The following is a 14,403-nucleotide window of genomic DNA, read 5'->3' as shown; positions in this document are numbered from 1 at the left end:
TGCTAATTATGTTTATTATTATTTTTTACTATATTATTGATTATTCTGTAAGAATTTATTGAATTTAAAATTTTAAATAATTATATTGATTATTTTTTATTAAATTTAAAAATTTATATCTTAAAATAACATAATAGACTAAATTTATATTTACAGTTGAAAAATATGAAATTACAAAATCCCAAATTGAATTTTCATAAAGTAGAATGGAATGCAATTTTAAATTTTAAAAAATATTTGAAACAGAACATAATGATAAATGTGTATCTCCTAAAACGTGCTAAACGAGGTTTTTCGTCTAGCAATTAAATCTTTGAATTATTTTAGAAGATTAGATTTGGATAGAGGAAGTTTTCTCCGTCAATCAATTCCATTGTGTTAGATGATAAGCGTGCTTTGACTTAATGAAATCTAAAATGTTTATTTAAAAAAAAAAAAAAACGTGTATCTCTCACACCATTAATTTTGAGACATTTGTAATATCTCATCTTGTGTGTTTCCACTAAAACGACAGATATAGATGACGTGAATGTCAGTAGGAGAAAGGCACAATACTTGAATATGATAGGACATCCGTTAAAGCAATGTTTGTTATTTCTCATAATGTAACCATATAATTGAGCAAAACTTCTCAAACGATTCATTCCAAGCATTGGGTATATTTTTACAATTATTGTTGGGCCATAATAATCTTAAGCTAATCTATTTAATTATAAAATATACTAGTATTAGAATCCGCAAAATGTATATTCTTAAGTATCATACGAAGTATTTTACTAAAGTATACAATGGCAAAAGTCATACATAATATGATATAAGTGTGTCAAAATGGGTTGGCGTGTTAGATTCAACACGGATTCGCCTAACATGCGACACGATTAGGGTCAATACGAACACAACTAATTTTATGATCGTGTTAAATTTATGAACACAAACACAATATGAAAATTAGGCAAGTGACACGAACACAACACGTTTAACCTGCTGAATATCATAAACAGTTTAAATGAGTCGTGTTGACCCATATGTAACCGTATAACCCACTTAAAAAAATAAATTCAGTACATAAGAAATAATATTAAAAAAAATTAAAAGAGTGTAAAAAATGAGTATATAAATGAGTATAATCAACCTACGATATATATCATAAAAAAAGATGGTATACCGTAAAAGAGTAAAAGAAAAATTACGAGTGAAGACAACTAATACAAACACGGGTAACCCTTGTTGATAAGGACTAATTCTCATAAAAAATAGGGATGAGCTAGAGAGGTTACAGTTAGCCAGGTCTTTATCCGGACATAATACAGTTACATATTATAATGTGAGTTGCTGCCATAGTCCAGAATGTTTGTACATTTTACAAATTTAAAAGCATAAATAGGTGTTCTATAAAAGATGTGGTGCCAGCACAGTTAAAAATAAATTTGAGGGATATTTTTACGTAAGTATTTGGTCTTCAAACAGTATATAAGGATCCACCCAAAAAAAAAAAAAAAAAAAAAAAAGCGTTATATAAGGACTTGATGCTCATCAAGGAATTCATCTAAGTTGGTGCCTTGGAGGTCGAAATGGTTTGTCATTTATTTGTGTCATTTCCTACGTTCACTTTCACTAAACCGCCACGTAGAGCTCCGTTCGTTCTTGGATTAAGGGAAAATTGCAGTTTTAGTGGCAAAGTTAGATGTATTGCTGCTCAAACCAATGCTAATGAAAATATTGTGAGACGATCTGCAAATTACCAACCTCCCATTTGGGATTATGATTTTGTGCAATCACTCACTAGTGAATTTAAGGTATATATATTGCTATTCGTTTGTTCCTTTTTTTTTTTTTTTTTTTTTTTTTTCTCTTTTCTGAAAATAAAAAACGTTAAGATTTTGATTCTCCTTTTCCTCAGTTTCAGTTTGATATTTCTGATTTTTGTAATGCAGGGAGAGGTGTATGCAAAACGGATTAACAAGCTGAAGGAAGAAGTGAGGGTTATGCTTAACCAATCCATCAATACTTTGAATCAACTCGAATTAATTGATACGTTGCAGAGACTCGGAATAGCTTATCACTTTGAAGATGAAATAAAGAGACAGTTGATGGGTATTTACAATTGTAGACGAACCGGAGTTGCAGGGACGGAGGGTTTACATGCTATAGCTCTTGAGTTTAGACTTCTAAGGCAGCATGGCTACACCATATCTCAAGGTAAGAATTATATATTTGGAAATTGTTCTTTTGATGTATATCAGATTCAAATTTATTGCAACAGCTGATATATCTACCGACAGAATTAACAAAAACAAAGTATTAGTTCCACACGTGGCTCAAACCATCACTTCAATTTGATTTTAGATTTTTTTTTTTGTTTTTTTTTTTTGAATCTACTTTGCTAATCGGCCTGCCTTTTATAAATTACTTGGCTAAACTGGGTTCATGGCTCTATTTATAAACCAAACAAATGAAACTAATGATTTTTTACAAAATTTTCTAATTTTATCTTTTTTTTTTTAAATACACGATCCCAAATACTCTCGTTTTAATAAAAATCCTTAATTTCATTGAAAACAAGATAGAATTGTAAAACAAGGTAGAATTAAATTTATTAGATAAAACTATTTATTACTATATATTACTTCATGGTAAAGTTAATCCAAGGATTGGATTAACTTAAAACACACCATTTCAAATTTCTCTTAACCACATTTTCGGTTATTGTCTGATAAAAAGAAGGCAACAATCTTCTCATTCTTCCAAACTGTAACCCTACGATCAATTTTACCATTTAACTGACTTTTCTATACGAAAAAAAGAGAAGAAAATTTTGTACAAAATTTTACTTTTGCTTTCAGACAAAAAACAGCGAGATAAGGACCAGTCTCCTTCTTCGTTCGTCTCAAACATCAGTAAGGCTTTAAACCATTAAAAAAACAATGTTCTCCTCTTGACTGCTATAGAGGTAGCCATTGATTCAAGCGAAGCAGATCCTTTTTTAATTTACTTCAACCTTTAAACCATTAAAAAAACAATGTTATCCAAAATTAATTGTTAATTAAGTGAATAATTAAATAATTAACTTTAAATAATAAATTCTATGTGAAACGGGCTGTAATTTGGAGAATCATAAAAGAAAATCTAATGAGTGAACTAAAACTAATTATGTGCTAAGTTTATATATGCAAGTACGGTGAAACAACTCATATGACATTTTTTCAAAATTAAAAAAAGAAAAAAGAATTGACTAAAATTGCAAAAATAGATAAAGTTCAGGGTTTGTTTTTTCATTTAGCTTCTTTTGGCTAACACGGCATGATGATGTGGTGCCGATGTGTCAAAATATAGGTCCCACTAACGACAACATCAATAATTTTGTAACAGATATAGAACGGAGGCTATAATTGCAATGAAAAAATAAGTTTATTGCTACAATCGCCAAAATTAAAAGAATTGGCTAAAATTGCAAAAAGACCAAAGTCTAAGGGTTTTTTTTTTTTTTTTTTTTATCATTTAACCAAATTTTAATTGTTTTTTGAGGTTTCAAATCATATGAACTAGCCTGTGGCTACTGCAAAGTTAGAACAAATCTCAAGTTCATGTTCCTTTGATACTCAATGTGTGTGTATGTGTGTATATATATATAATTCAGCCAACTCGGTCAATTTGAGTAACATTTTTAATCGAAATAAATTAACCAAAATTTTTTTTGACTTAACCGAATTTCATTGAACTAATTTTTTAACTGAACTTAACCAAATAATTTTGGCCAAATTAATTTTTATATTAACCAAACCAGAGTTAAAGAAAATAAAGACTTGATTAACCGACGAATTAACCGAAATTTATGATTAATTGATTTTAACCAAAATAAAAATTAACCGAAGTTATTAATCACTACTTAATCAAAATAAAATTGAAATATTCTTATTTTAAATTTTATTCTTTACGTAATCAATGATGTAGTTTTTAGAGTCGGTTAATTTGATTAATTTGGCTATATTAACTTTTAACCGAACCTTTAACTGAATATCGAAAATTTAAGTTTCTTTAATCGAACGTTTAATCAAATATTTATTCATCCAACCGAATTGGCTGAATTAACTAAATTGGCTGAATTAAATAGTTGCCCCAAATTTTAGCTTCTTTTTTAGCTTAATTTAGTTCAATTTTTTCATTTTTTAGGTTTTCAATTCTACATAATCAAAGAATCTAAATTGAAATTAACAGGTGATATTATGTCATTAATATTTTTTACTCTAGCAATATTAATTTGATTAATGTGACAAAGTGAATTGCAGATGTCTTTAATAATTTCATAGATGAAATGGGAGACTTCAAAACATGCCTTTGTGAGAGCTTAGAGGGAATGGTTTCTTTGTACGAGGCGTCATTCCTTTCAGGAGAAAATGAGAATATCTTACAAGTTGCTAGAGATTTTACTACAAGTTACCTCAACAACTACATTAAACAAAACAAGAATGACAATTATATATCCATGTTAATAACTCAAGCACTGAAGATGCCACTGCATTGGAGGATGCTAAGATTGGAAACTAGGTGGTTCATCGATGTCTATGAGAGAAAACAAGGCATGAATTCTCTTTTGCTGGAGCTTGCTAAATTGGATTTCAATTACGTCCAGGCAATACACCAGGAGGATCTAAAACACACATCATGGTACTTATGCCCAATTCTTTTCTCTTCTATTATAATTAACTTGGTCAGACTAAAGACTGCCATGTACTTGGGCTAGTAGTTTGTAATTTCCTTCGCTTTTTGGTAAACTTTTTTTTCCATACATAGGTGGTGGATGAATATAGGTCTAGGAGAAAAGTTGAGCTTTGCAAGAGACAGGTTAATGGAGAATTTCTTGTGGACTATTGGAATGATATTTGAGCCAGAATTTGGATATTGTAGGAGAATGTCTACAAAGGTCAATGTGCTCCTAACAACAATTGATGACGTCTATGACGTATATGGCACCCTAGATGAACTTGAATTATTCACCGATGCAGTTGAAAGGTCAGTTGATGGTGTTCCAACATCTAACAAAAGCTTCTTATTTGCCTAGCTGATCTAATACATTCACATATATTTTTATATAATATTAAAATTTGAAAAATGAATTACTAAACATAACAATAGTTCTCTAGGGTTCATAATAATGATTTTTCTTTTAATAGTAATTTTTTCTTCTAATTTTGTTGAAACTCGTAACACTCACTCGAGTACCGCTGAATCAAAACTCATTGATACATTACATAGAGTTGTCATCTCCATAGTTCTAAACATAAATATTCCAATAGGTTTGACGTATTATTCTATTTGTGGCATGTATTTTATATTATTGGGCATATATATATATATATATATATATATATATATATATATATTTGGCTAGAAATAATAATTCATTTTATATGTATCTTTATGCTTTGTTTTCAGATGGGATGTCAATGCAATAGAGCAACTTCCAGACTATATGAAGATTTGTTTCTTAGCTCTATATAACACAATCAATGAAATAGCTTATGATACCCTTAAGGAACAAGGACTTCACATCCTTCCTTACTTAAAGAAATTTGTACGTATTAATAATATTCTTAAATCATTTGTGAATGGTACTCGTTTGTTTATTTATTTATTTTTTTTTTTTTGTATAATGATAACTATTTTATCACTTTAATACTTTCCAGTGGGCAGATTTATGCAAAGCTTACTTGTTAGAAGCTAAGTGGTATTATAGTGGATATACACCAAATCTCCGAGAATACATTGATAATGCATGGATTTCTACAACGGTTCCAGTGATGTTAAGCCATTCTTATTTCCTTTCAAGAACGCCAATAACAACTGATGCCTTGAAAGCCTTGAAGGAATATCCCAATATAATTCAATTGTCAGCCATGATTGTTAGACTCGCAGGCGACCTTGGAACATCCTCGGTATGCAAGCTAGTTAGTTTAGGCAAATCCTCGTTTTCAGTTTATTTCTCCTTATATTTTTCTTTTAAATTCTTATCATATATTCTCTATTTTGTTCTCATTATTATAGGATGAACTTAAAAGAGGAGATGTTCCAAAATCAATTCAATGTTATATGCATGAAACTGGAGTTTCAGAAGTAAAAGCTCATGAGCACATCCGATATTTAATTAGCGAAACATGGAGAAAGATTAATAAAGAACGAGTTGTTGATTCTCCATTTTCGAATACTTTTGTTCACATGGCAATTAATCTAGCTAGGATAGCACAATGCATATACGAATATGGAGACGGGCATGGAATGCAAAATCAAGAAACTAAGGATCGTATTTTATCATTATTGGTTCAACCTATTCCTTATATGCCGAATTTTCCATAATTTTCATGATTTCTATGTATTCTAGTGTGTAATGAAATATTTTGGAAGTTTTAAATAAGCTTCATTAGTTATGGACTATTTTGGTTTATGCAAACAGATTAGTAAGAAATATGTGAAAAAACCTTATTTTGCTTTATGTGATCACTTATGTGATAGACTTGTACATTTCAATGAGACGATATGGTTTGATCAATAAAAGTATAGCAAATGTCTCATGAGGGAAACAACAAGTGTTGGGATTGAGTAGTTCGATATTTTTCCTTCTTAAGTAAGGACGAGGGCTCCATTCTCATTGATGGACTAAATACTTGATGGAAGCACTAAAATTTAGAGACTTTCAAGTTACTTTTGGAAAGTGATGAGACACATATGTTGATTTAGACATTATTTAAGAAGGGGAAAATAATTATTTCGTCCCTGAGGTTTACCACAATTATCTAAGTAGTCCAGTATTTTGTCAAAATATTTGAACGATTTGCCTTTTGCTTGCTGCTTAGTCCTTCCGTTAAAAAAACACACATTTTTCGTTAATTTTAAAGTAAAAAGACAAGATTAACCTGGCAACTTAATTCGCAAGTGTACGAATCGCTACAAGTAATATATGATGAGTAAGATATCGTTCCCACGAGGATTGTAATCCAAGTACCAAAATTATGTTATCTCGTTATTATTTAAACGATGATTGAGAGAATTGTTGTATAAATGTAAAATAAACAAGAGTCAAGGAAATAAAAATTGATTAAAAGAAATAAAGGAAGTAAAACTACTAGGGGTTTTGATTTCACTTAATTCTATCCAATTTATTTCATTAGTTCATTAATCAATTTAATTATTCAAGTAGGGGAAACAACTCTGAATTCACTAACAAGCTCTTCCGATGTATTGCTAGCTATTTTAATTCCATTTAATTACCTATCTTCCAATAGCGCAATTAACTATGAATTAAATCATTAAGTTATGTAGTTGTTTATGAATTTACAATTTAATGTTGATAAATCATAAAAAAAACCCATTAGTCAAACCATATAGCTTCCGCATCAAGTTATTATTCTCATGTGTTTTATTAACCTTTTCATATCAAAGATCCTTTTTCCGATAGTGATAATTGAAATAAATCAATCTAGGGGAAAATTCTGCCTAGAAGCATTGAGTTCATTAATAAATCATAACTTGAATAAGGAAAAATAAATCTAATTGCATAAATTGGAAAAGAGATTAAGCTACATCAAACCCCTAGTATAAGAATTTAGTTACACATAGTACTTAAATAAAACTCAACAATACTTGATAAATATTCCATAATCAATAAGAATAATGAAAGAAATAAACAAGATTAAGAGTTTAGAAATAAGAACTAGTGATAAATTGCTTGGATGGCTTTCTTAAATCTTTGCACAACTCTTGAATACTTAACTTCAAAAGAAAATAAAACTATGTGCAAGACTAAGAGAATGAGAGATATATGAGATGGAAGATGAGATGATAGCATGAATTGGGATCCTTCCTCTCTTTATATAGACTTCTTGGGAGAGAAATTCTTCATTGTTTAAGAAATAAATTCCACCTTGTTTAGGGAATAAAGTTCAACTTTGTTAGGAATTAAAATCCTCAATCAAGCCTTAATTTTCTCTCAATCATGACTTTCCCATGTGCATAGCTTAAGGATTGATTTGCTTGTGAAGAAAGTATCCAAAGTGATCTCATGAAAATGGTGGGAATAAGTTGGCAATCTTGACTTAGTTTAGGATTCCCCACTGTAGCACGGGCGTGCTGATTAGCACGGGCACTGTAGCACAGGCGAGCTTAATGAATTTTTACCTCATTTTTATCATTTTCTTGCAAAACCCTGCATTTTTCCTCAAAATCAAATGAGTTGTGTTTCAAGGAAGCTTTTAAATAAAAACATATCAATATTACATAAAAACTAATTTAAATAAATTAAAAGTAATAGAAATTTTAATCAAAATTACAATAAAAATACTATAAAAATAACACTTATCATAACCTTTGTATACTTCTTTTCCATATCAATCTCTCTTCTCTCTAAAATACTTGCTGCCATCAAACTTCGTCTCCATCACCAAACCAACTCTTTTCCCGTGTTCCGATCACCGTTCAACCACCTCTAGCATCGGATAACTTGATGTGGGTCCGAAAGCATCATCTCGACGTCCTTTCCTCCATTAGCGCTAAGTTCTAACGAAGATAACCCAACTCTCTCTCGATCGCATCGCAGCACCTACCCATCACCTGCTCTCGATTTCCGATCACCTCTCATCGATCTCAAGCTGACGAAGCCTCCTTTGACCTCTAACTGCCAACGAGATGCTTTCCTCTTCCTTTCTGATGCTAAAAAAGCTGCGAATCGCAACCTTTGTCACTTCACTGCTGTCGTAGTGATAATCATTAAATTTTGGAGAAGTCAAGCTTTTCTGATGAAGGCTATCAATTAAGTAGGTCTCAAAACATCACTTTCTTCTTCTAGACTTCACCACTTTCTTTTTCTAGGCCTCAGTGACGTGGCGTCACATGCTTGACAAAATACCCTATTGAGAATTTATTGAAATCTTGAATTCCCGTTGTTCAACGAGTGTTGGGTCTTTTGGTCTTTAGCTATGAAGCCAAATTTTTTTGTGAAATCTTGTAGCAGAATGCAATTTGCTAGTTGCGATTTTGTTTCCTGATAAACCTGATGATTAATTTTTTGGGAAACTGAGTTTGCATTTTGGTTTGATTTTCAGCTATGAGTTTGAGGTGAATGAGCCAATTCCTTCATGACTAGGTAATGAAGGGTTAACGTGAGAGGGTTGCCTCAAAATGTTCTTATAAAAGTGCAATTGATACGCCAAATAAATCTCTAACATCCGATTGTTCAGACTAATCAGGTTCCAGTGGTGATAGTAAGTTCTCAAAAGGGTTTTATGGTCAAGCTTTTTCAAATGGCTATTTTTGTGTTTGCCATTTTTGTGAGTGCTCGAAATAGAGAAAAGTGAGATTAAGAGAAACTGTTAATTAGATAATTTAGGGTAGTTTTGTCTTTTTATAAAAAATTAACGGCATAAAGTGTGTTTTTTTAACGGAAGGACTAAGTAGTAAGCGAAAGGCAAATCTCAGGGACAGTTCAAATATTTTGACAAAATACTGGACTACTTAGATAATTGTGGTAAACCTCGGGGACGAAATAATTATTTTCCCTTTAAGAAATCATTTTAATTTTTCCTAATTAATTTGTATGTGTTGATTAATGCTTTTCAACTAACAACTACAAACTTTGTGATAGGTTGTATTTTTATAGTTATTTTTAGTACTTTTTTTGTATCTAAGATTTGTCTTAAGTTTTGCTTAATTTGTTTCATTTTAGTTAAATTTGTTTATGTTTTACAATAAGGCTTTCTTGAATCAGATTTCACTTGGTCTTGAGGAATTTTTAAAGATTTTTATAGGAAACCAGCCAAAAATGCAAAAAGAGGATTTTAAGCAATCAATTGTCCATAACTTCCAGCAAAGAGCACGACCACGGCGTGCTACACAGCACCCCTGTGCTGTCTTCAGGGAAAAATCAAAGGAGAGACAGACTCTAGCACCGGCAGGCGTGCTACCCATCCCCTTGTGCTACTCTGCAGAGTTCAACTTGGGTCAAAATTTTGGATTTAGCCCGTGCTGCATACATGGACTTGCATGAAGATCTTTTGGGATGTGACTTATCAAGTTTGAATCTTATTTAGACGCTAAGAGAATCCTAATTGAGAAAAAAATGCAAAGTCCAAACAGTTTCCTAAACGAATTCGAAGATACTAAAAAAAAGTATATATAAAGAGAGAGACTAGCTAGTTTATTATTATTATTTTTTATCTTTTGTTCTATTGTTCTCTACATAGTTCTCTCTCTTTAAGACTTCAAGTATTCAAGTTGGTGCCGAGATTCAAGGAAACCGCTCAAGCCTATCGTCGACTAGTTTTTATTTTTAAATTCTCTTCTTGTTTATTATTCATTATGGGACTATTTACAGGCTTATTTCGATTTAATTTAATTGCTATGTTGAACTAAATCTTTTTGCTAGGGATATGATATAGTTTAAATTCAACCGCAATTTATAATATTAGATTTGATTTTCTTTATTTTAAGTAAAATTTATTATTAATTTTAATGCTTCCAGGCGGAGTTTCTCTCTTGAATTTGTTTATTTCATTAATCACTGTCAAGAGAATGATTTTTGATACAAACAAGTTAATAAATTCCATGGGAATAAATTTACTTATATATATATATAAGTTTATGCTCAAAATTTTAAAAAATGCAATAACATTTGATACTAAATTTACTTCCTACTTAAAAAAAAAAAAGGAAAAAAAACATAACATGGTTTATTATCTGTGCATAGATATTTAATTGAATTATGGATTTCAAATCTTATTAAAGGAAAAAGAGATATGAAAAACATAATATGGAAGATACTTATTAATAACTTAACAATTATTTTTAAACATATATTAATTAATTAATTATATATAACATATAAATTAATTATCTAATCAAAATCTTGTAAAATGATAAAGTAATTATTTTGAGAATTTGTAAAAGAAGAGAAACTAAAATGTTGAGAAAAGAGAGTACCAAGTGAATATTTCTAAAAATTATCTTTATTTGAACTTTATATACAGATATAGATATAATAATAAAATATTATAGAAAATTTTAAAATTAAAATTTTTAACTATTCAGCGTCCTAGACACACATATATTTATTTTATTTAAAAATAAATTTTGAAAATTTGAAAGGGTTAATAATGTATATTGTATTTGAAAATTTATTTTTAAAAATATATCTAATTAAATCATATAAACATAAAGAAAAAAGAATATTCATAAAAATATACTTTTTTTCCTTTTTTAATTTCTTCAAAATAAAATCTTTTATATTATAATAAAAATAGAATCAAATATTTAAAAAATAAATATGAAAAAAATATAAAAATTTTCAAATATCTGATTATCATATATATATATATATATATATATATATATATATATATATATATATATATATATAAAATAAAAAAACTTATAATTTTAAAATTTTTAATTATTCAAATGTATTTATTTAAAAAATAATTTTAATAAATTATATTCAATCAACTAATAGAATATAATTTTTTTAATTAGGCATGACTAAGGTGATTTTAGAATATTTCAAAAACTAACAAAATATAAAGAGTCAAAGTTAATATTCAAAATATTTAAACTAACAAATATTTTTAAATATTGAGCATCCCAGACACACATATTTTTGTTAGGATATTTTAATAGTTTTTGTTAGGATATTTTTTTAATTTTAATAGTTTTAGTTTTCTCATAGTATTGCTTCTTTGCAAATCTGTTTTTCCCTTATCATAAAAAGTAGCTGCAGTTTTTGATAAACTTTTGGTGTTTATTTGTTTTATGGTTTTGTTACTACAGTAGTGTGAACCCCTCCCCCCGAATATCAAGCATGTGAATGCATGTGACTAAGGGCAGAAATGCACATGAATGTATGAGTCGCCACCTTGTTTAATTATTTTAGGATAAACTAGGAAAAAACCCTAAGTTGACTCTGATTTTAATTAACCTAATTGCTAGATTAATTATCCCAATGTTTAAGGCACAATCTGCGAACCCGAGGTGGATCCCGAGACTATGTCATGCTGATGAACTAACCGATGAATGAAATGCTTTGCAGGGTGAATGATGCAATTGAACCAATGAAAAAAATATTTATGTGATTTCGACTTGCCGCTCGGGGTTAAATCCCTAACGTGCCTACGTACTTCCGTTTAAATGGAAGATCAAAGTCAACGTAGTTCGATAGGCCTTCTTTGAAGGGCTTTGAAGGTGTATGCTTAATGCATGAGTGTGTGTATGCTTTGTGCATGTTTGTTTAGGCATTTTGCCAAAGGATCGATTGATTCGATTAGGCGTTCGTTGCCAAAAATGTTGGTTTTAAGGCATTTGTGCCAAAAATGGTTGTCGGGCGATTTGTCGCCAAAGTTGATATTTGGGCTTATTATTGCCAAAATTGATGTTCGGGCTTATTATTGCCGAAATTGATTTTGTCGGGCGATTTGTCGCCAAAATGATTGATTTTAAGGCTTTTAGCCAAAAATGGTTCATTTTAAGGCATTTTGCCAAAAATGGTTGATTTTAAGGCTTTGAGCCGAAAATGGTTGATTTTAAGGCATTTTGCCTAAAATGTTCGATTTTAAGGTATTTTGCCGAAATTGTTCGATTTTAAGGCTTTGAGCCGAAAATGGTTGATTTTAAGGCATTTTGCCAAAATTGTTCGATTTTAAGGCGATTTGTCGCTAAAAAAGGTTAATCTCATTTAAAAGCAATTTGTTTGCTAAAAATCGAATAGACCGTAGGCAATTTGTCGCCAGAATAATTAATTAGATGTAGGCAATTTTATTGCCAAAAAAAAAAAAAAAAAACGTGATTTGAACGAGGCCATTAGTCACAATTATTGATTAATTGGACTTTTAGGTGAAGTGTTCGAAAATAAGGCAATCATACCATAGTTATTAATTAACTAGGCACTTTAGCCAATATTGTCGGATTTAGGCTTTAATACCACGATTATTAATTAATCGGGCGTTTAAGCTTAATCATGTTTTAATCGAGGCAGTTTATTTGTCTAAATATGATATGAATGCATTTATGCAGTTATAGAATTATTAGGAGTAGAAGAGAAGCATGCATGAAGTGCTAAAATTAAATAGACAGAGTTTCGTTTAAGTACCTGATTTAATCGACGACCGCTTCTTAACTCCAGATTAAGCTCCTCGCTTGGGAAAATATTAATTAATTTTAATTTGTTCAATTTTAGTGGCCAAGTATCACAACACATAAAAAAATAAAGACTGAATTAAAAATGCAAAAAGCGGTAAAAGAATCGCAAAAGCGTGAGGGAGAAAGATCGTCCGTCAACACAGACAGGAGTGGCCAAAAAATGAAGAGGTAAGTGGCCATTTATAGACCAAAAATGGGCCTAGGGCGGCAGGTGCCGCTGGAGGCCGGCGGCAGGTGCCGCCATGTCCGGCGGCCGGAGCCGCCGTGCTCGGCGGCGGCCCCTTGGGCCTTTCACTTCAGAGGAGTTTTTTAGGAGTTTCGGATCTCCGAAAAATATTCCGGGACCTGTTCCGCCATCTTCGCGACATTCCGGACGTTTTAAGTACCATATTGGCATATTTTCGATGAACTTCCAAAATGGCCTTCGGTCCGGTCGGACTGTCCGTAGTCCAGAAAAACAGGCTTTTCGAGCCTCAAAATTTGAATATTCACAAGTAGCAGGTTAGCTCTTTGGGTGTACAGAGGAAACCCCGATGGCTTGAGAAGCTCCATAGGAATAGGAGTGGCCATTTCTCGGTTTTTGGAACCGATATTGCCGGTTCGGAACTGGTGGAAACTAGAATAGTGAGGAACCAAAACTGGGGATCTATGGTCCGGTTCTGGTTTCAACTTTTGAGGAACCATGAACTGACAGTTTCAAGAACCGGCCGGAACCGATGATTTTTTCAATAGGTTAGAACCAACGGTTTGAACCGGCGGTTCTACCCAGTTCAATAATTTTTTTTATTTTTTCAAATATTTTTGTGAAATCTCCAAATTAACCCTCCTAAAAACTATATGAAGATTAGTTTTAAGGTATTTGTGGAAAATTGATTTTTTGGATTTACTATAAATACCTCTTTTCAATTAAAAAAAAATAACTTAAGTTCAAGCCTATTTCTAAAAAAAAAAAAAAATGGTTCAAGGCTTTTTTTAATAAATAAATTAAGTTAAGCTTTTTTTTTAATTTTTTCTTTAAGTTTTTTCTAAAAATTATTTAATAAATATTTAAATTTTATATTTTGAACAAAAAAAATATTCCCTAACTTTTAATTTTATAATGCCGAAAATCAATCGAAGAACCGGCCGGAACCGTTGATTTAGAATCGTTAAGAAATCGGAATCAAAACCATAACTGTTTGGTTCCAAATTTTAATCAGTATGGGCAAATTAAAGTTAATGGATATTAAA

The 14,403-nt window shown here is 30.6% G+C and overlaps 1 protein-coding gene across 2 annotated transcripts; it reads left to right on the top strand.

The window, feature by feature from the left end:
• Positions 1-1,507: 1,507 nt before the first annotated feature.
• On the top strand, positions 1,508-6,460 carry LOC149497773 (terpene synthase 10-like). 2 transcript variants are annotated; one of them, XM_089719156.1, is made up of 7 exons: positions 1,508-1,796; positions 1,935-2,199; positions 4,287-4,665; positions 4,906-5,010; positions 5,434-5,572; positions 5,685-5,933; positions 6,043-6,460. In XM_089719156.1, exons 1-7 carry the CDS (start codon positions 1,572-1,574, stop codon positions 6,349-6,351), a joined length of 1,671 nt encoding a protein of 556 aa, XP_089575282.1. In that variant the 5' UTR covers positions 1,508-1,571; the 3' UTR covers positions 6,352-6,460. The 2 variants fall into 2 exon arrangements, with proteins under 2 accessions (XP_089575282.1, XP_089575281.1); XM_089719155.1 differs by having other exon boundaries at positions 1,510-1,796; positions 4,792-5,010.
• Positions 6,461-14,403: the final 7,943 nt, after the last annotated feature.

This window comes from Jatropha curcas, chromosome 3 (assembly GCF_041381405.1).
Source record: "Jatropha curcas cultivar XTBG-Jc1 chromosome 3, XTBG_Jcur_1.0, whole genome shotgun sequence".
NCBI classification, from domain to species: domain Eukaryota; kingdom Viridiplantae; phylum Streptophyta; class Magnoliopsida; order Malpighiales; family Euphorbiaceae; genus Jatropha; species Jatropha curcas.
Note: the sequence above shows the minus strand (reverse complement) of the source record. Positions and strands in the feature narration are given on the sequence as shown.